Source organism: Cyprinodon tularosa, unplaced genomic scaffold, assembly GCF_016077235.1.
Source record: "Cyprinodon tularosa strain WSP-4 unplaced genomic scaffold, ASM1607723v1 ctg238, whole genome shotgun sequence".
Taxonomy (NCBI): Eukaryota; Metazoa; Chordata; class Actinopteri; order Cyprinodontiformes; family Cyprinodontidae; genus Cyprinodon; species Cyprinodon tularosa.
This window is the reverse complement of record NW_024038890.1, coordinates 351023-370130: the sequence shown is the minus strand read 5'-3', so window position 1 is coordinate 370130 and position 19108 is coordinate 351023. Positions and strand designations below refer to the sequence as shown.

Here is a 19108-nt window from a genome sequence, read left to right as displayed (position 1 = left end):
GGCCGACGCTCCTCTTTTAAAATGAAAAACAAAGGAAGTGTTGAAGGTCTGACCGGGTTATAACAAAGATGGCTTGATAAACTAATTTTCAATGATTTCTTCTTTATTTAGGAATATAAGTAAGGAAGTTAAACTCATTGGTCTTACAATGGGGTATTGGTGGGTAGTAACTAGATAGATTTACTCAGTTACATTTACCTAAGTTAAAAAAAAGGCACTTTTAGGAGTAGTTGAACTTTACCATACTTTTTACTTTTACCCAAATAATATTCTTGTGTGTACTGCCATTCTTGAGTAACATTTCTGGTTACTTTACCCACAATGAGTAACTAGATCTATTTCAGATCTTTATCCTTTCCTGACATGTATGCATTACCAACAGTGAAGGTTGGTTTTATACGTTTATAAGATTTTGATATAGAAAACCTTTTTTTCTGCTTGAATTTCTCATTTTGTAATCATGTTATTTAGTTTTTCTTACACAATTTTGACACATTAAATCACATGTCATGTCACAGATTACCGGTACTAAGTATCTGCAAAACTTTTCCCCAAGTACTCTTTTACTCTTAGTTGAATAATTTCTTGGATGACTACCTCTACTTTTACTTGAGAAAAAAGATGTTAAGGTAGTGCTACTCTTACTTAAGTAAGGTTTTTGGGAAATCAACCCAACTCTACAATAGGGAAATACAACAGAATGCACAGCAACAAACATAAACACAGTAGAGTTATTAATGCGACAGCGACCGCTGTCTAAAAAAGGCACAACACATCACAAAGGACACTTCTCATCCCGGACATTCTCTGTTTACACTGTTGCCTTCAGGCAGATGATACAGAGCAATCAAACCAAGAACCAACCGCCTTAGAGACAGTTTTTACCCGAAAGCAATAACAAAACTAAATGCAACCAAAAATAACCAATAATCATCATGGATGATGTGTGTGAGAATGTACTATTCTTATTAGTTGTTTTGTATCAGTTATTGTTATTTATTTCTTATATTATGTGTAAATGGTGGTGACAGTGACTTTTGCTTGTTTTGTTTTTTTAAGCATATGCACTGATCGATGGCACTTTTTTAAATTTTGTTGTTCTTGTGACAATGACAATAAAGATAAATTGAAATTGAATTGATAATGCCTATCAGAAACTAACTAAAACTTTCTTGAAATAAAAGTTAGTAGCTGCTTTTTAAAGTTGTCCACAGAGTCTAAAGTTTGTTAGAAAGCAAGCGATGCAATCCACAGTGCGATGGATCGGACACCTCGGGTTCTGAAGCACAGAAGAACTGCTAAAAAGTTCTGAATGTATGACCTCAAACTGCGAATTTATTTCTATCTTTGGATCAAATCAGGGATAAACGAAGAAGCCTGACTGTGTTAAGCTTTGAAAGTTAACATAAAGCATTTTAAATGAAACCTCAATCTAACAGGCCGCCAATGCAGCGATTTTAGAACTCTGAGGCTGTTTAGGTGTATGTATCACATTGTAAGGTCTGATGTAAGGAAACTTGTGTTCCTCATAATGTCAGTTACCTACTCTCAATCTACAGCCTATGGAACTGATGAAATATAATTTTCAATCATGGGGACAATGAGTTTGTATACGCTTTGGACCATATTATACTGAATTATACCGAAGGCCAAATCATGAGATCTGGTTTTGCTTTTAAATGTCTTTCTTCCACCAAACTCCAGCTCTTCATATCCCCAGGAGGGTATTTAGCAAATGCAAAAAAAAAATGTTCCCAGACTGTTTCAGGGTAGATAAATACAAAATACATATATCTATATATGCAGGAAAAACTGTCATTTATTTTTCATTCATGTGTTCCTCCGACCCCGATAGAACGAGCACAGAAACTGAAGGAGGCGGAGGAGCGAGCCAGGAACAGGCCGCGCGTTTATAAAGAACCAAAGAGTAAGTCGGTTTCCCTTTAAATCCTGAAAAGATGTTAAAAATCTGCCTTTATATAATTCCATCTCCTTCTTTATGTGTTTGCATGTGGCAGAATGTCCTCCACTAGGGATGGAGTCCCATAAGATTGAGCCAGACCAGCTCACAGCCTCCTCCGTGTCTCAGTATTGGTTCTCTCCTCAGAGGGCACGCTTAAACATGCAGGTACGACACAAGAGAACCTTTCAGCTCTGAAAAAAGCTGTAATAGCTGAGCCACCTACTTCTATTAATCACAGATTCCTATAAACAGCAAATATATTAAATCAGAAACACATTTTGTTGGCTGATTCAAAGTTAGAAAAGCATATTTTTTAAATGAATGATGCTGCATGTTTTTAGTGAACAAACTGTGAGTACAGCAGAGGATCCAGATGCAAACTATCTGGTCTCTGCGGTTCACAGGGTTCAGAGGATGAGGACAACATGAGAGGTGGAGCGTGGTGCGCAAACTCAGAGGACAGGATCCACTGGTTTGAGATCGATGCACGCAGGGAGACTGAGTTTACTGGAGTTATAACTCAAGGGCGAGACTCTCTGAATGAGTAAGGATGCAAACTGGCATAGGCCCTTTCATCTCCATAATGAACTCCACATGATAATCATTTGATGTGTCATTGCAGGAGCGACTATGTGACGTCCTACTTCCTGGCTTTCAGCAACGACAGCAGAGAATGGACCACCATTCATGATGGATACGCAGACTGGGTGAGTTTCACCAAAAACTATGGTGTCCTCTCTTCCTCTTCCTATGACTCTGTCACCTCACATCTCCCCTCTCTCCTCCAGCTGTTCTTTGGAAACAGTGACAAAGACACCCCTGTCATGAACCGGCTTGCAGAGCCTGTACTGGCACGCTACATCCGAATCATCCCTCAGAGCTGGAACGGCTCTCTGTGCATGAGGCTGGAGGTCCTCGGCTGCCCTCTGCCTGGTGAGCCCCCCCTACACAGTAACCCTACTAAAGAGGAATGTTTTCTAATCAGTTCTTACTCTCAGATCCAGGACATGTTCTGCACAGACAGAATGAGGTGACTCCTGTGGATTACCTGGAGTTCAAACACCACAGTTACTCAGAGGTGGTTGAAGTGAGTATCTCTGAAAGTGCATCCAAACATGCACAATACAATGAGTAACAAAACAACATTGCAAGCAATAGGATCAAACATTTTTCTCTTATTATACTCTATAAAATACTGTCTTAAATTTGTGCCTCACATACTAATTTACTGAGCTTGTTGAATGGAGTTTTACTGCAGCCCAATTCTCCATTGGACCCTGTATGCATAATCTAGTGTTTCTAAAAGTAATAAAATACACTAGCATGCAGTTTATTTACAGTAAAGGTGTCAAGTAGTTTATACTTTTTGTTTTCAATAGAAATATGCAAAACTTACCTGTAGAGCAAGACCAATAACAATATAAAAATAGGTTGATAATGAGCATACATTAAATGTTCCACAAAAAAAAAAAACAACATAATTGAACAAAAAAATAATAAAAATATTGAGCTTATCTTTGTTCTTATTTCGAAAAAACAAAGATATACAAGTAATGCCTTCTGCTTGGTTAAAGATATTTTAATGGGGGGAAAAAAACATTTTTTTTACTAAATTTATATAGAAATCCTTTGCATTCAAATTAAAAACAAACAGTTGTTCTTGGAGGCCACCTAAGCAGACGCCTAGTCCGCTTATGCCGCAGGCCGGCCCTGAAAATAGGTGAAACATCATTATTATTGGATGAGGATGTAAGAAGTGTGGGAAAAATTGGCAGTATTCAGAAAACCACAAATTGATTGCTTCTTAGTATAATTCAGCCCTAATTTCAAATTAATATCATCATATAGGAAGAAAGTGCTATTCTTTGATGATCTGATGACAAGGTTTGTTTTCTAACTGGATAACTTCCCATGTGTTCTGTCTTCTGTTTCCTCCAGCTCATGAAGTCTGTGCACGAGGAGTGCCCCAACATCACCAACGTCTACAGCCTCGGCCGCAGTTCTCAAGGACGGGAAATCATGGCAATGATCATCTCTGTAAACCCCAATGAGCATGAAATAGGTGAGAGAATCAGCACTACGGCACCTCAAAGCATCTTTGCTGAGGTATTACAGGTGCTGGTCATAAAATTAGAATATCATGAAAAAATAGATTGATTTCAGTAATTCCATTTAAAAAGTGAAACTTGTATATTATATTCATACATTACATACAAACTCATATATTTCAGATGTTTATTTTGTTTAATTTTGATGATTACAAATGACAACAAATGAAAATCTCAAATTCATCATATCAGAAAATTAGAATATTACTGAAGACCAATAAAAACAAAGGATTTATAGAAATGTTGGCCAACTGAAAAGTATGAACATGAAAAGTATGAGCATGTACAGCACTCAGTATTTAGTTGGGCCTCCTTTGGCCTGTATTACTGCAGCAATGCGGCGTGGCATGGAGTCGATCAGTCTGTGGCACTGCTCAGGTGTTATGATAGCCCAGGTTGCTCTAATAGTGGCTTTTAGCTCTTCTGAATTGTTGGGTCTGGTGTATTGCATCTTCTTCTTCACAATACCCCATAGATTTTCTATGGGGTTAAGGTCAGGAGAGTTTGCTGGCCAATTAAGAACAGGGATACCATGGTCCTTCAACCAGGTACTGGTAGCTTTGGCACTGTGTGCAGGTGCCAAGTCCTGTTGGAAAATGAAATCTGCATCTCCAAAAAGTTGGTCAGCTGCAGGAAGCATGAAGTGCTCTAAAACTTCCTGGTATGTGGCTGCGTTGACCCTGGACCTCAGAAAACACAATGGAACAACACCAGCAGATGACATGGCACCCCAAACCATCACTGACTGTGGAAACTTTACACTGGACTTCAAGCAACGTGGATGAAGTGCCTCTCTTCTTTTCCTCCAGACTCTGGGACCTTGATTTCCAAAGGAAATGCAAAATTTACTTTCATCAGAGAACATGACTTTGGACCACTCACCAGCAGTCCAGTCCTGTTTCTCTTTAGCCCAGGCAAGACGCTTCTGACGCTGTCTGTGGTTCAAGAGTGGCTTGACACAAGGAATGCGACAGCAGAAACCCATGTCTTTCATACGTCTGTGTGTGGTGGTTCTTGAAGCACTCACTCCAGCTGCAGTCCACTCTTTGTGAATCTCCCCCACATTTTTGAATGGGTTTTGTTTCACAATCCTCTCCAGGGTGCGGTTATCTCTCTTGCTTGTACACTTTTTTCGACCACATCTTTTCCTTCCCTTCGCCTCTCTATTAATGTGCTTGGACACTGAGCTCTGTGAACAGCCAGCCTCTTTAGCGATGACCTTTTGTGTCTTGCCCTCCTTGTGCAAGGTGTCGATGGTCGTCTTTTGGACAACTGTCAAGTCAGCAGTCTTCCCCATGATTGTGTAGCCTATAGAACTAGACTGAAAGACCATTTAAAGGCTTTTGCAGGTGGTTTGAGTTAATTAGCTGATTAGAGTGTGGCACCAGGGGCCATCAATTTTGAACCTTTTCACAATATTCTAATTTTCTGATATGATGAATTTGAGATTTTCATTTGTTGTCATTTGTAATCATCAAAATTAAACAAAATAAACATCTGAAATATATGAGTTTGTATGTAGTGTATGAATATAATATACAAGTTTCACTTTTTAAATGGAATTACTGAAATCAATCTACTTTTTCATGATATTCTAATTTTATGACCAGCACCTGTAGGACCCCTAAAGTACTTTAATAATTTGCTACATTATAACCGCAAACATTACTTTATGTCATTGGTATCTAATATGACAGAGCAACAGAAGATAGTGAATCATTGGGGAAGTGGAAATAGGTTTTCACTTATCTGAATAGTGTGGCAGGCATTTACATCGATGTACAATCCTGGTGGAATAAGAAAGACGCCTCTCCAAGGCAGGGCAAGTCTATTAATTCAACACATTTCAGCACACAGATGATTCAAAGTGCTGTACATGAACGTGAATTAAATAACTAAATAAGCTGGGATTAAATTAAAATAAGATGATTATCAAAAAAGCATCGACAGGTAAGTGAAAGGAAAATTGGGCTGCAAACGTAACTAATAATGATCTAAACTGTTCCATTAAGGTATGGAGCATTGGATCATTCAGAGTTGCTCCCCTGAATATACATTTATCCTCTGGATTAACCTTTTTGTTAACAGTATATTAGGAGTCAGAGATTATCCTGCTGGACTTTGGTGCAACCATTTTCTCATCCAATGGGTGAGGAAGAAGGGTACCAGCGTCCCTGTAAGCGTCCCATAACCCTTCATTCCTACATCGGATCAGGAATTTGAAAAGCTGAGAATATAAATCCATAAGAGTTTTGTAGAAGAAGTTATAGCAAAGAAAAACTAGAATTAACTAAAATCTGTTTTAATATCTCAGCAGTCTGACTGGGTAAAACTGCCTTTCCCAGAAAATATAACTGATGGGTCCTTTAGAAACTAAAGGTGTGTATAACAGGTTTACTTCATTGTATTTTCAGGTGAGCCGGAGTTTCGCTTCACAGCCGGCCTCCATGGAAATGAGGCGGTGGGGAGAGAGCTGATCCTGCTGCTCATGCAGTATCTGTGCAAAGAATACAAAGACAGGAACCCCAAAGTCCAGCGACTGGTAGAGGGAATACGCATCCACCTGGTGCCCTCCCTCAACCCAGATGGGCACCAGAAAGCTTTTGAGGTGGTGAGTGGAAGAACAAACAGTCATATGTCCCAAATTATTCTCCAAAAACAAGAAGAAAAGAAAAACAGGAAACGTTGATGAATCAGAGTAAGCAGTTTTTCTTCAATGTGCTCATTATGTTTTTTTTTTCTCCTTTTCCCTGCTGCAGGGCTCAGAGCTCAGCAGCTGGACCACGGGGCACTTTACTGAGGACGGCTTTGATATCTTCCAAAACTTCCCGGATCTGAACAGCATCTTGTGGGAGGCTGAGGATAAGGGCATGGTGCCTAAACTCACCCCCAATCATCATGTTGCCATACCAGATAACTTTGAGTCAAATACATCGGTGAGAATTAGCAAATACATCTTCAGATGCTTGCTGTTGTGGTTTTAATTTTTAGATGTCTAACCAACTTTATTTTTTGAAAATAAAGGTTTGTCTAATCTTTTACTTTCTGGTTTTGCTGCAGATTGCTATGGAAACCAGAGCCATAATCTCCTGGATGAAAAACTATCCATTTGTGCTGGGTGCAAACTTCCAAGGCGGAGAGTCAATTGTGGCCTATCCTTATGACAGCTTAGGTATCAACAAGCCGCTCAACAGCCAGCAAGCCCGCAGCCGCAAGAAGAGACAGTATGACATTTCCTCTATGACTCTATTGTCCTCTTTGCATAAATGTTTCTCAGGTGGCTTTGCTTTGCAATTCCCCCTTCCATGTCTGCTATAAAAATAAATTACTCTGTTAATGTCTTCCCAGGTATGAGGAAGAAGGTTACGATGTGACAGAGTGGGGAAGGGGATACCAGGAGGAGCCAGAGGAGGACTGGAGAACTCGAGGATATGCACAGCCGGAGGATGAGTGGAGGGGTCATGGGTATGACAACGGATATGAGCCCGGATACGACCACGCCTACAGCCATGGTTATGGCCACAGGGAGGATGAGGAGGACGATAGAGGGCAGGGGGGTGGATACCAGTACGCTGAACCTGAAGACGAGCCCAGGGTGACTCCAGACGAGTCCCTTTTCAGGTGGCTGGCCGTGTCGTATTCCTCCACACACCACACCATGTCGCACAACTACCATGGATCTTGCCAAGGAGGTACCCCCTCAGGGGGGCTCGGCTTAGTCAACAGGGCAAAGTGGAAGCCAGTCACTGGGAGTAAGTAGAAAGCTTGTAGCGCACCCTGGTGGACATGATATTCAATGCATGTTGTCAGACGGGTCCTCTGCCCCAAATGTGAGCAGCTGCCTGCAGCACCTGAGAAACATTCCCAAACCGAGGGCCTCACTTAGGACCCGACAACGGGTAGCACCCTTATTTCATCAACTTTAAGAACTTCCTATTTTTAATATTTAGACTTTAATTTGGAGTTCAGCTTTCTTATTCTTATTTTCATTACACCATCACAAATACAGAGCAATGAAATTAACTCTTTCCATTTAACCCATCCCCTTGGGGAGCAGTAGGCTGCCATTGTGCGGCACCAGGGGAGCAGTGTGGGTTTAAGGATCTTTGCTCAGGGACCCAGAGTGGCAGCCTTCGCAATGCCCCAACCACTAGGCCGCCACTCACCCAACCAAGTCTTTTTTTTTTTTTTTATGTTTTTGAAAAAAACAAAAAAAAAAGTGGCTCAGGCTCTGCAGCTACAGCAGCCTCAACTCTTTTAGAATTCAAGAGATTGTTGCTCTTCTGCCATGTTGACACGATGAACGCTGCCCTCAAAGTTCAGCAGCATATCTATAGGAACTGTTTTCCATTCTTTGCAAAGCTTTCTTAAGATTAGGCACTGATGTGGGATGAGATTTTAGTCTCAGTTTGTCCTAAAGTTCCTCTCAGGTTTAGGTCAGGACTCTCTTATCCACATCTGCATGTCTGGGTCGCTTTGTGAACTGGTGCACAGCCATCTTAGACCAGGAAGGGGACTTCGACCAGTTGCTTCCATTAAAATGTCTACAATGTCTTTAAATACTTTAACCATTATTGGCCAAGTTCCTGGCAGCAATCTGTTAAAAAAATACTCTATATGGGCTGGTGCTTGATTTTCATCATGGGACTATGAAAGTAACTGGAAAACCAATTCAGTGATTAAACTAAGATGATCTTAAGTTTCACTTGCTGAGGACAAAACAGCTTCAACTCACGTATCTGTGATCTTCTGTCCAGGTATGAATGACTTCAGCTATCTTCACACCAACTGCTTCGAACTCTCCATATTCCTGAGCTGCGATAAATTCCCCCATCAGAGTGAGTTGGCACAGGAGTGGGAGAAAAACCGAGAAGCAATGCTCACCTTCATGGAGCAGGTGGGTCACAAGAATGCAACCTAATCTAGGTGCGAGGCTGTTACAGACCAAGATTTCAGGACTGATCGTGTTTTAAGTCTTCCAAACCCTGGAAAGACAATGTCTTACCTTAAAATTACCTCCTGCCCACTAGAAAAAATGCTGTTTTAGGTCTAAAATAGACTCAGCTTGGATTCTGGTCGTTCTTTTACTATTATACGAAATCTGAAAACAGTTTAACAAACGATGTCCTGAGATGGAAAAAAATATGTCCTTCTGAAGTGGGCTTTTTGAAAAAGCAGAATTCCAGCTTGCCACTGAAGTATTCAGACAAATTATTAATCAGTAAGGCAGGAGTTCATCTTACTAATTCTTCCCTTTTGTGCCGACATCCCTGTTCTCCAGGTGCATCGTGGCATCAGAGGCGTTATTAAAGATCAGCAGGGGAATCCTATCGCAAACGCCACAATATCCGTGGAGGGGATTAACCATGATGTCACCTCAGGTGACGACACGTCTTTCACATTTAAAACACAATCCCAGTCCGTTTTTTAAGTTTAAACACTAATATCTCGCCTGTTCTGCATTGCAGCCCCAACAGGGGACTACTGGCGACTGCTGAACCCGGGAGACTACCAAGTGACAGCAAAGGCGGAGGGCTTTTCCTCTGAGACTAAACTCTGTGTGGTGGGCTATGAACCTGGTGCCACTACCTGCAGCTTCAACCTTGCAAAGTCCAACTGGGATCGTATTAAACAGGTAAAGCTCTGACCTGACCTCTAAACTTATCAAATTTAAGAGGTTAACCAATGCCACAAATTGATGTTCAATGTTTTTTTTCTTCTGTTTAAATAAGAAATGATGTGCATGTTAAAGGTGATGGAGACAGAAAACACCTGCACCTACCTCTAGCTGTTCTTTTACTTTTTTTAGACTGATTCAGGGGAGAATACGCTGCAACAAGAAAATGTAACTCCAATATCTGTCTAAAGGTGAAGCGTGGTGGTGGCAGCATCATGCTGGGTGGATGCTTGTCTTCATGAGTGACGGGTATTGATACTGATATGGGACATCCAGCTCCAGGGTCCTGCAATACACAGCTGATTAAAAAGGCTGCCTACCTCCTCAATATGGCATTGACCTCTGCTGTAGCCTTCCAACAATTTTTAGAAGTGCTAAAACAGGCAGGACAGCAGCCTTATATAGACCCAATCTGTGCCAACACCTTTAACATCTGCAGTATGCCAGGGTTCCTACAGCATAAGGCAAGTTAAATTCAAGACTTTTTAATGCCACTTGAAAAAAAAATTTAAGACCAAATTCACAAGAAAAACCTGCTTGCGACAACTTAACCCAAAGGTTTATTTTAACATAAACCACTGCACTATGTTTCACATTTTGAAAAGCTTCCCATACAGGAAGAAAGCTAAAAACACACAAATGACAGATATATTTTAACAATTATTTCACTGAATTCACAAACTTTGTTTTGCAGAGACAAGGGTGGAACAAAACCGAGAAATACCGGCTGTTTCTCTGCAACTCGATTTTGACGCTTTGTGTTTGGCGCTTTGCATATGCGACTCCACTGCCTTCATTCCCATCGTTCTGAGCTTGAATGACTTCTTGCACAAAATCCACTGAGCCTCATGTATGTTCCCTGGTTTTAGCCATGGAGAAAACTCTTGGCTGGAGACAATTTTCGTTACATTTACACTTGCTCACATTTTCCAGACAAAAAGTTAATGGCCCATCTCCCAAATGTCCCGGCCACAACAACGCTTTTATTGGTTCCGCTATCGGGACAGAACCAATAATGGCGATCAATTTTTTTTTTTTTTATGAAAAAGAACAAATGAAAAATTATCAATTTTAATGTTTTATTTAGATTACAAAAATAAATCGTAATAAAAATAATCCTATTTATGATGCTTTAAAAATTAAGACCTACAAAAGACTGATTTAAAACATTTTAATACCAATTAAGGCCTTTTATTTTGAAGAATTCAATGCCTTTTAAGACTTTTTAAGGACCCGCGGGAACCCCGGTATGCTCTCCATCCAGTCTCAGTGCCTTTGAACCATGTATAATTTGTTCTTCAGTGTTACAGTCACCTGCATATATTTCTTTTACTGTAATTAGAAAGTTTAAGGCCCTCTCAGCTCCAACATTGCGGTTTACATAGATTTCGTCTCTCCGCAGATCATGGCCCTTCATGGGAACAAGCCCATTCGACTCAGTTACAGCAGCTCCAGAGTGCTCTACCCTTCAGGCAGCAGGAGCAACAGACTTGTGACAGACGTCAGCGGCAGGAATCCTTCAAACTTAAGTCCTGAGCGAAGGAGGAGGCTCATGCTCAGACGCATCCGCCGTCTGCGGCAGCAGAAGTTGCTGAGGTTGATTTCAACGACGATGCCCACGACGACGACGACTACAACAACAACAGCTGCGACAACAGCTCCCACTACATCGTGGTACGACTCGTTTTCCTTCGGGGAGGGAGAATCCTTCACACCTGGCCTGAATTACAACTATGAGTACAAGATCGACGACTACTAAAGCCACAGGTTTCTGATCCTAGCTCTTTGTGGGTCAATCCAATTTTCCATAACAGAAAACAGTGAATTTTCACATAACTACAGTAATAATAAAACATGTTACCAGAAAGATCCGTTCAGTCCAGAGTCTGCGCTGTTATTTTTGCTCCTTTTGTAAAATGTATGCTTCATGGAAAGATGTTTATTGTGAACTTACATTAAAAACAAACAGCTGAATTATTTACACCGCCGTCAATCGTGTTTTTTTTTTTAAACAAAACAAGTTGTCATTTTGGCACAGGTGAGCCAAAATAAAACTGATAGTAAACAGTGAGTCTTGTATAGCACCTAGTCTTTGTTACTGGATGATCAGTTATAACACCTTTGACCCGAACAGGAAGAAAAAAAATAATAATCTGGAGATCTTTAGTCCAACTGATCCAGAGAGGAGGGGTGAATATTGTTCTGTTAATGACTGACATTCATCTCGCTTTCTTCATCTTCGTCAGCGGAGAAGGCAGAGAAGAAAACCGGCTCGCACTGCAGGGTCCGTAGATTGACCAGGCAGGCGGTCTGGGTGCTGCTGAAGTCTGGGACGGTGACCAAAAGGACTTCCTGACCATCAGAACCTGGCAGGAGACAAACATTGAAGAACTTACTGATCGTTTGTGTGGTGTGTTTGTAAAATGCACAGTAAAGCGGATACTTCCTACTCAAACTGTTAAAGATCTCTGTGCTTTTTGGATCAGCATAATCAACAGGCAAACTGTTGGTTATATGTACAGACACAGGTGGAGGTAAGGGATCAAAAAATAAAACAACCTATCCAAAGCTGGAAAACGGTAAAATAAAATCAAACATATAACCAGGCAGCGAAGGAACTCTGCACACCAACCTTTGACGAGTTTGGACCCAAAGACTGGAGCGTTGCCACTGAAATAGACGTGTGGACAGTCCTCCAAGATGAACGGGTCTCTCTGATAAAACGGGTAGCAACCTAAAACAAAAAATACTGTGATTAAATGTGTAGACTGACAAAGCTATACCACTTTGCTCTCTTTGCAGTAGAAAACAAGCCCCATGTCTCCAGTATCTTCGTTTGATGTTAAGCATGACAGTCGAGCAATCAGTGAAAATCAGGAACTGTGCAAAGAACAATGCACAGCATTGTGATCCAAAATTAATTACTTAAAATCTTAAAGGTCCGCCTCGTATATTGTCCAGATCCCTCTGCTATCTCCCTGTTCTAAGGATCATCTTTGTAAACATACTCTATATCTGAACCTCATTAGTGATATCAAATGGTTAGCCATAGAAACCCCCCAGCTACAGGAGACCTGGTTGTGTGTGAAAATCCCAGTAGATCAGCAGTTTCTGAAATACTCAGACCAGCCCTTCTGGCACCAACAATCATGCCACGTTCAAAGTCACTCAAATCACCTTTCTTCCCCATGCTGATGCTAGGTTTGAACTGCAGGAGATTGTCTTGACCATGTCTACATGCCTAAATGCACTGAGTTGCCGCCATGTGATTGGCTGCTTAGAAATTAAGTGTTAACGAGCAGTTGGACAGGTGTGCCTAATAAAGTGGCCGGTGAGTGTATATGCTAATATATCTACATCAGAGTGCATAAGTTTAAATCTAACTTAACCAACCTAGGGTATCCGGAGCGGTGGGGGCCAGGTGTCGGAGCCAAAGCGTTTCCTCCAATATCTCCAGATGGCTCTCCATGCTGCTGTACCTCCTGATGTCACAGACGTTCTGACCCGACGTACCCAAGAACCTTGGCAGAAAGAAATCAAAACAGATTGTAATCTGAACAATGGCTTCCTGATGGGACAGAAAGCGTTGGTTCAGGAAGCCTGACCTACCTGACTCCGTCGATGTTTGCACCGTACGGATTGGAGACCAGCTGCAGTGTGGGGTATGCAGAGGACAGAGGAAACATGCATTTGTGAAGGGGCTGCTGTGGGAGGGTGTAGTTGGTGGGGTCACACTCCCCTGGCATCACATCCACTGAAATGGATGCCTTACAATGAGCAAGAGGAGGAAACAAGGATCAGATGTACGATCAAAGAGTTATTGACATTTAAGCTGAAGATGATTGGAAATAAATATAAAATAATATTAAAGTTAAACTTTTGAAAAGCTTCAGAAATGGAAATGTTCAAAACAGGCTGTTTGTAAAGTTTGTTCCAATATTTGGTTATTTCACAAACAAAGTTGGACCTCAACCAGAGGAGCTGATAACACCTGATACCTGCTGTCAATAAACTCCTAAACATCAACTGAAACTTATCTGTTCTTTTAACACCATATCACTATCTAACCATTTTATAACAGTTATTATACAACCCTTGCTCATTGTGCCCCTCTTCACTTTCTCCAGCAACAGCACAGTTAGAGCGTCCCAGGAAGATGCAGACTCACCACCAGCTGCAGCAGCAGTTCATCAAGCAAACGCATGGCTTCCACGCTGCCTGCCTGGGTCTTCTTAGTCAGATACTTAGGCTGAAAAATAGCATAACAAATGTAGAGTGTTTAACGTTTAACGCCATCAAACCACCATTTCATAGCTTGTGCTATGTTAAGCCATCTAACTTGAAATATGTCAAAAAAATTTACTTTCCCTTAAATAAAAAAAAAAAGCATTTTATTATTATTCTATATCATGGGTATAATTCATAGTTGACCTTTCCAACTCACTGTGTGTGTTGTTCGTGTTGTGAACGACAACTGTGTAAAATTTCAAATCTCTAGTCCTGAGCATAGTGAAATTATCACCTTTTTTGTATGCGAAAGGTCCACTCGGCCCAATTGATCCAAATAACAAAAAAATAAATAAAAAAAATGTTAATATACCTTTACATAAATGCTCATTGCAGCATTTTCTTTTTTAATATTTCACATTTTCAGCTTTCAGAATTGTGACTTTTTCTATGTGTATCTGATTGGTTCTCCTCTTTTCTTACTCCTTATGTAGGTTTTACTTCATTGCAACTAGGGCTGAAACATTTAATCTGATTAATCGAAATTAATTAAGTATTGAAATATACCTCAACTAAATTAGTAATCAATCTGGAGTGTAGAGACTCTAAAAAATGCCTTTAGCTGACAGAGCGACCACTTAGAGCAGTATTCCTACCAAAATTGCAAAAAAAATAAAATAAAAAAAAATAAAAAAAGGTAAGGTTAAAAAAAAATTTGTGTTAGTCAATTTGCTCTATACAGAACTACTCAAGTGGAACATTTGTTATTTCACCTGGTTTAATTCTGTAAAAAGTCTTCTTTAAGGAAGCTTTGGCTATTTGATTATTAATTGATTAATCAAAAACATAATCGACAGAATAATCCATTTGCAAAAAAATCGTTAGCTGCAGCCCTAATTGCAACAATAATCTTATTGGCTAACAAAAGATGTCAATCAAAGCTTTATGGGTGACTAAGCTGTGGGGTTATGGAGGTATTTTACAAACCAAAGTTACAACTGATTTAGGGAGCAAACAGATTGGTGAATATGCCCTGTAGATAATTTGCCGGACATCCATAATTACACACATAAAATATGTTTTATCTTTTTATTTTCACTTTTACATAGGAAAAAATTTACTTTAGCGGATTATTACAACACGGGATTTTATTTTATGAGAAAGGAAACTGGACATCACTTTTTTGTGGTATTTCTTGGAATGCCAGAAGGCACCAGCAGGTAAAATGTTAAATTTATTAATTATAATTTGACGACAGATTGTTAGTTATTGGTGTTTGTGGAGTGTAGTTGGCCTACACTTTAGTTAATGGTTGTTTTCTTAAGGATTGTCCTATTCTGAATAGGGCTGAACGGTTTTGCCGAAAAGGAAAATTGGGATTATTTTAAACAAATGTTGCAGTTGTGATTTTATTTCAATTTTCCTGTGCATAAACCAAAATCATGTAAATGTTTCAATTTTTCCATGACCCGAAAATATTACTTGTCCAGTCCTTTGTTGCAGGACTTTAGTGTAACCTTTTGTTAAGTAGTGATAAATTCCAATTGTATGAATAGATTTGCATGCTAGGTGCACCTCTCTTCCTGTCTGTGTGGTTGCGAACCCACTTTAAGCATATTTCCACCAGCTAAAGAGCTGAAGGGATAAATTTAGCAACTTAATCTTTTTAGATTTAAGATGACCAAAATTGATTGTCTTTGAAAATTTTAAAATTATGATTGTTAAATTGCAATTATATTGTAAATGCAATTAATTACCCAGTACTAATTCTTAAATGTAAAACATGTTGGATTTTATTTAGAAAGAAGCCTGACGTCCCAGTGGGTGGAAGTAAAGGGGTTTTAAACCAGATTACAGCAAAAATATGTAAAAAAAAAAAAAAAAAAAAAAAAACTGCAATTCTTCACCTTTGTCGATGCATCTTTGTCCTGGGTGCTTTGGCTCAAGAGGTTTCCAGCAAGTAGCACCCTGGAAATTGTCGCCGCCCTACTCTGCTCTCCCGTGTCCCCGAGCTGACCAGTTACCATGTCCACCAGCAGCTGCAGACCCAGCATGCTGTCCGCCTTGCTGCTGCCAAGGCCGAGCCCTGAGGCCAGTAGCACAAACCTGGGCAGACGGATCAGTTACAGGCCGGTGCCATCACACAGAGGCTGGAGATCCTCAAAGGGTGTGTGAGGGAGCTTACTTATCAGAGCTTAGTGCAGGTCTGGGTGTCTGCAAAGGGAGATCAGCCATGCAGAAGTCTTCAACTGTGAACTTGCCATCGTTCTTCTCAGCTCCGTAGATCACAATAACACTACCTGAGAGGATGAGAAAGGCAGAAAGTTATACTGAAGAGTCGAGATAAAAGCTGTGGTATTATCTCAGAAATAACTGACCTGTGTTACAGGTTAGTTGTTTCTGGTAATTAACTGACCTGTGACACATTTGTCTCTGTCAATTTTGCCCTCCAGTTTGATTCTCTGCAGCTCATCCTCCAAGATCAGTTCGTCTGCCTCTGTGATGTATTTGGTTCTTGCAGGCTGGGGCAGGAGGTTGTGCTAAAGAATTAAAAAAATATATATAAGATCATAAAAGCAACAATACAGCAGCCTGCAAAAACACCCCGACCTTTCAAATAGGGGCGGAAAATATGGATCAATAATTTGTCAAAATACTGTGTGTCATCTATTCTAAGAACAATACAGATTATAAGAAATATTATTTGTCTACTGTAGTCTTTTTTTTTTTTTTACTCTAAGCTGCATGTCAGCATACCAGATATACAGCATTCTCACATTTGTGTTAATATTTCATGTTATCATCACAGGAAACCTAGGTTATATGGAGCAGCGGGGGCCAGGTGTCGGTCTTTCTAAAAGAATGCTGTTAAAATATTTATTTTTATTCAAAAAAGGCTTCTTCTTATTATTATTACAAACAACTGGGAAGTAAAGGTATTCATGGGTGTTCAGTGATATTTTGGAGCAAGCCCTGGAAAAGTAAACTTTATGCTACTCTACCCACTAAACAGACCCTGCTTTTGCAATTTATTGATTAAACAATTCTCAAAACAAGATGGCTTTTTTATAAGTGATAGTCCAGAAAAAGTGGTTCCTGTCATGTTTTGTGGAAGTGTTTCATTAAATAATATTCCTAATATATTAACATCTGAAGTTTTGATTAGGCTACATTCGCCCTTCAATGTCTAACCTAGTGACAAAATAGTGGAAAAAACCCCAGAGCAAATGTCTAAATAATGTCTATTGTTTTAATCATTAGTTTGCTGTATCTTCAAGTTTTGTTTTTTTGTTTTTCATGAAAAGATCAAATAGAATATCTACACATTACCAACACAAAATAGTGCACAAATGGGATGTCAAGTTAAAAAGTTAGGTGGTTTTCAAGGTTCCAACCTTACTTTCCTGGGTTAATATTATGCAGAACAACCTTTCAGAGTAATCACAGCTGCAAACCTTTCTGGTTTTAGCAGCATGCTCATCATCTAGACCAGAGGTCACAAATTAGCGAACCACAGTCCAGATCCGGACCCACCTGCTGGCTAATCCGGACCCAACCTGATTTAAACCATTTATAAATTACCGCATGTTGTCTGACGACAGTGTCTAATTTCACTTGCGCCGCTTCTCCTGTTAATATGGTAAAGACATCGGGACCAAGCTGCACATTATACAAATTATCCAATGAGCTGTGTCAGTCAGGGTCACTGCTGCAAACCACTTTTAGACACAGCAGAAATAGCTAGTGGCAAGCAGGGCGATGGGAAAGAAGGAGAAGACGATGAAAAAAAGAGAGCAGAGAAAGGGTGGACTGCTGGAAGAACTGCATTGAACTAGTGAAAGAAAAGTGAAATTGTGCGCTCATAGATGACCCTGCATATTTAAGTATGTTTGGCTCAACCTGTTACTGTGAAGCAGGATTCTCTACCATGAACATGATCAAAAATAAATATGGATCCAGGCTCAAAATGAGCACCTTAATATGTGCTTGAGAATGGCTTTGTCTCCATTCAAACCCAGGTTTAAAGCCTTGTAGGGCAGCATAAAGCCCACTGCTCTCATTAAGCCAAAAAAAAAAAAAGAAATAACAAAAGGTCAGTTCAGGTGTTTTCTAAAATATGTGAATCATGAAATTATCTATATAGCAAATTGAATGATTGTAGTTCTCTACTTCAAAAAACAGTTTAGATTTTAAAATGGATAAATTTTCTTTTTTTATATATCTTTATTTAAAAATTCAATGTATAAGATGGATGCATAAACCAACACCTCGTTTCATTTCAGTGTTAAATGCTGTTTAAAGTAACAGTTTATAATTAAAAATGTCTCCAGACCCAGGACACCTGATGATTTTTTTTATTTGGACCCAACTGATTTTTAATTGGTTACCCCTGGAATAGACTTTTCCATAGTAGATCTGGCTATAGGTTTAGGGTGCTAACCTCCTCACTGATCTCCTTCAGTATAGATGGCTGCAGGTCCATGCGCTTGAACAGGGTCCCTACAATGCAACACTGCTCCCCTGTCTCCAGATCACAAAGCTTCTTGATGAGGACATCCGAACCTGGCAGAGATATGATAAGGTTGTTAGAGGTACACTGGATAAGGTGTTTGGTGCTCAGGACGTCCCTTTATTCTTACCCCATTTGTGTTTGGCCCTCTCTGAAAGCAGGGGTCTCATCTCCATGAGCCGAGCTGCATAGATGTGAGCATACTGGCGACTGAAGCTCCGCTCCCCGAGTCTGTAGCGCTCTGTGCAGGGGCTGTAGTCTATTGTGGTCCTCTCAAACACCGGGCCCTGGTCCTCCGAGGCTGGGCGGCAGAGCAGAGAGGATCCCTCCCTCTGAGCACTCAGGTCAGAGAACATCACGCTCCTGAAAATAAGCTAATGTCAGAAAACTGGTTTTACATTCTGTCCATCATGCCGTTACATTGTGGGGATAAAAGTAGCAAGGAATGAACAGCTCGGTGCTTTAGTTTAAGAGACAACTTTACCTTATAAAATGGTTCTGACTTTAGCTTTGCCCGTCTAGAAAGTGATAATATTAGCACGTATTTCCCGACTTTTCTCCAGAAAACAAAATAGACGACCGTTCCCGCGAAATTACTGTTGCACGTCACTTTCTCGCGAGAT

At 40.2% G+C, this 19108-nt stretch overlaps 2 protein-coding genes across 4 annotated transcripts in view; one reads left to right on the top strand and one right to left on the bottom strand.

The window, feature by feature from the left end:
• aebp1b (AE binding protein 1b) overlaps positions 1–11729 on the top strand; it is a 21752-nt gene extending 10023 nt beyond the window's left edge. For both annotated transcript variants that reach the window (XM_038287248.1, XM_038287247.1), the window contains exons 8-22: positions 1856–1927; positions 2019–2128; positions 2368–2507; positions 2586–2670; positions 2752–2896; positions 2962–3050; positions 3902–4025; positions 6486–6682; positions 6831–7007; positions 7132–7295; positions 7420–7823; positions 8829–8968; positions 9353–9452; positions 9540–9706; positions 11151–11729. In XM_038287248.1, the coding sequence (XP_038143176.1) occupies positions 1856–1927; positions 2019–2128; positions 2368–2507; positions 2586–2670; positions 2752–2896; positions 2962–3050; positions 3902–4025; positions 6486–6682; positions 6831–7007; positions 7132–7295; positions 7420–7823; positions 8829–8968; positions 9353–9452; positions 9540–9706; positions 11151–11507 (2471 nt within the window). In that variant the 3' untranslated portion in view covers positions 11508–11729. The remainder of the gene's footprint in view (positions 1–1855; positions 1928–2018; positions 2129–2367; positions 2508–2585; positions 2671–2751; positions 2897–2961; positions 3051–3901; positions 4026–6485; positions 6683–6830; positions 7008–7131; positions 7296–7419; positions 7824–8828; positions 8969–9352; positions 9453–9539; positions 9707–11150) is intronic.
• Positions 11668–19108, bottom strand: pold2 (polymerase (DNA directed), delta 2, regulatory subunit). Of its 2 annotated transcripts, none has more exons than XM_038287249.1 (11): positions 18970–19108; positions 18616–18859; positions 18417–18538; positions 16392–16515; positions 16161–16275; positions 15883–16081; positions 13917–13997; positions 13358–13515; positions 13142–13269; positions 12381–12482; positions 11668–12114 (listed from the first exon to the last, which is right to left on the bottom strand). In XM_038287249.1, the coding sequence occupies exons 2-11, from the start codon at positions 18839–18841 to the stop codon at positions 11954–11956; spliced, it is 1416 nt and encodes a 471-aa protein (XP_038143177.1). In that variant the 5' UTR covers positions 18842–18859; positions 18970–19108; the 3' UTR covers positions 11668–11953. The 2 variants fall into 2 exon arrangements, with proteins under 2 accessions (XP_038143177.1, XP_038143179.1); XM_038287251.1 differs by having other exon boundaries at positions 18616–18848.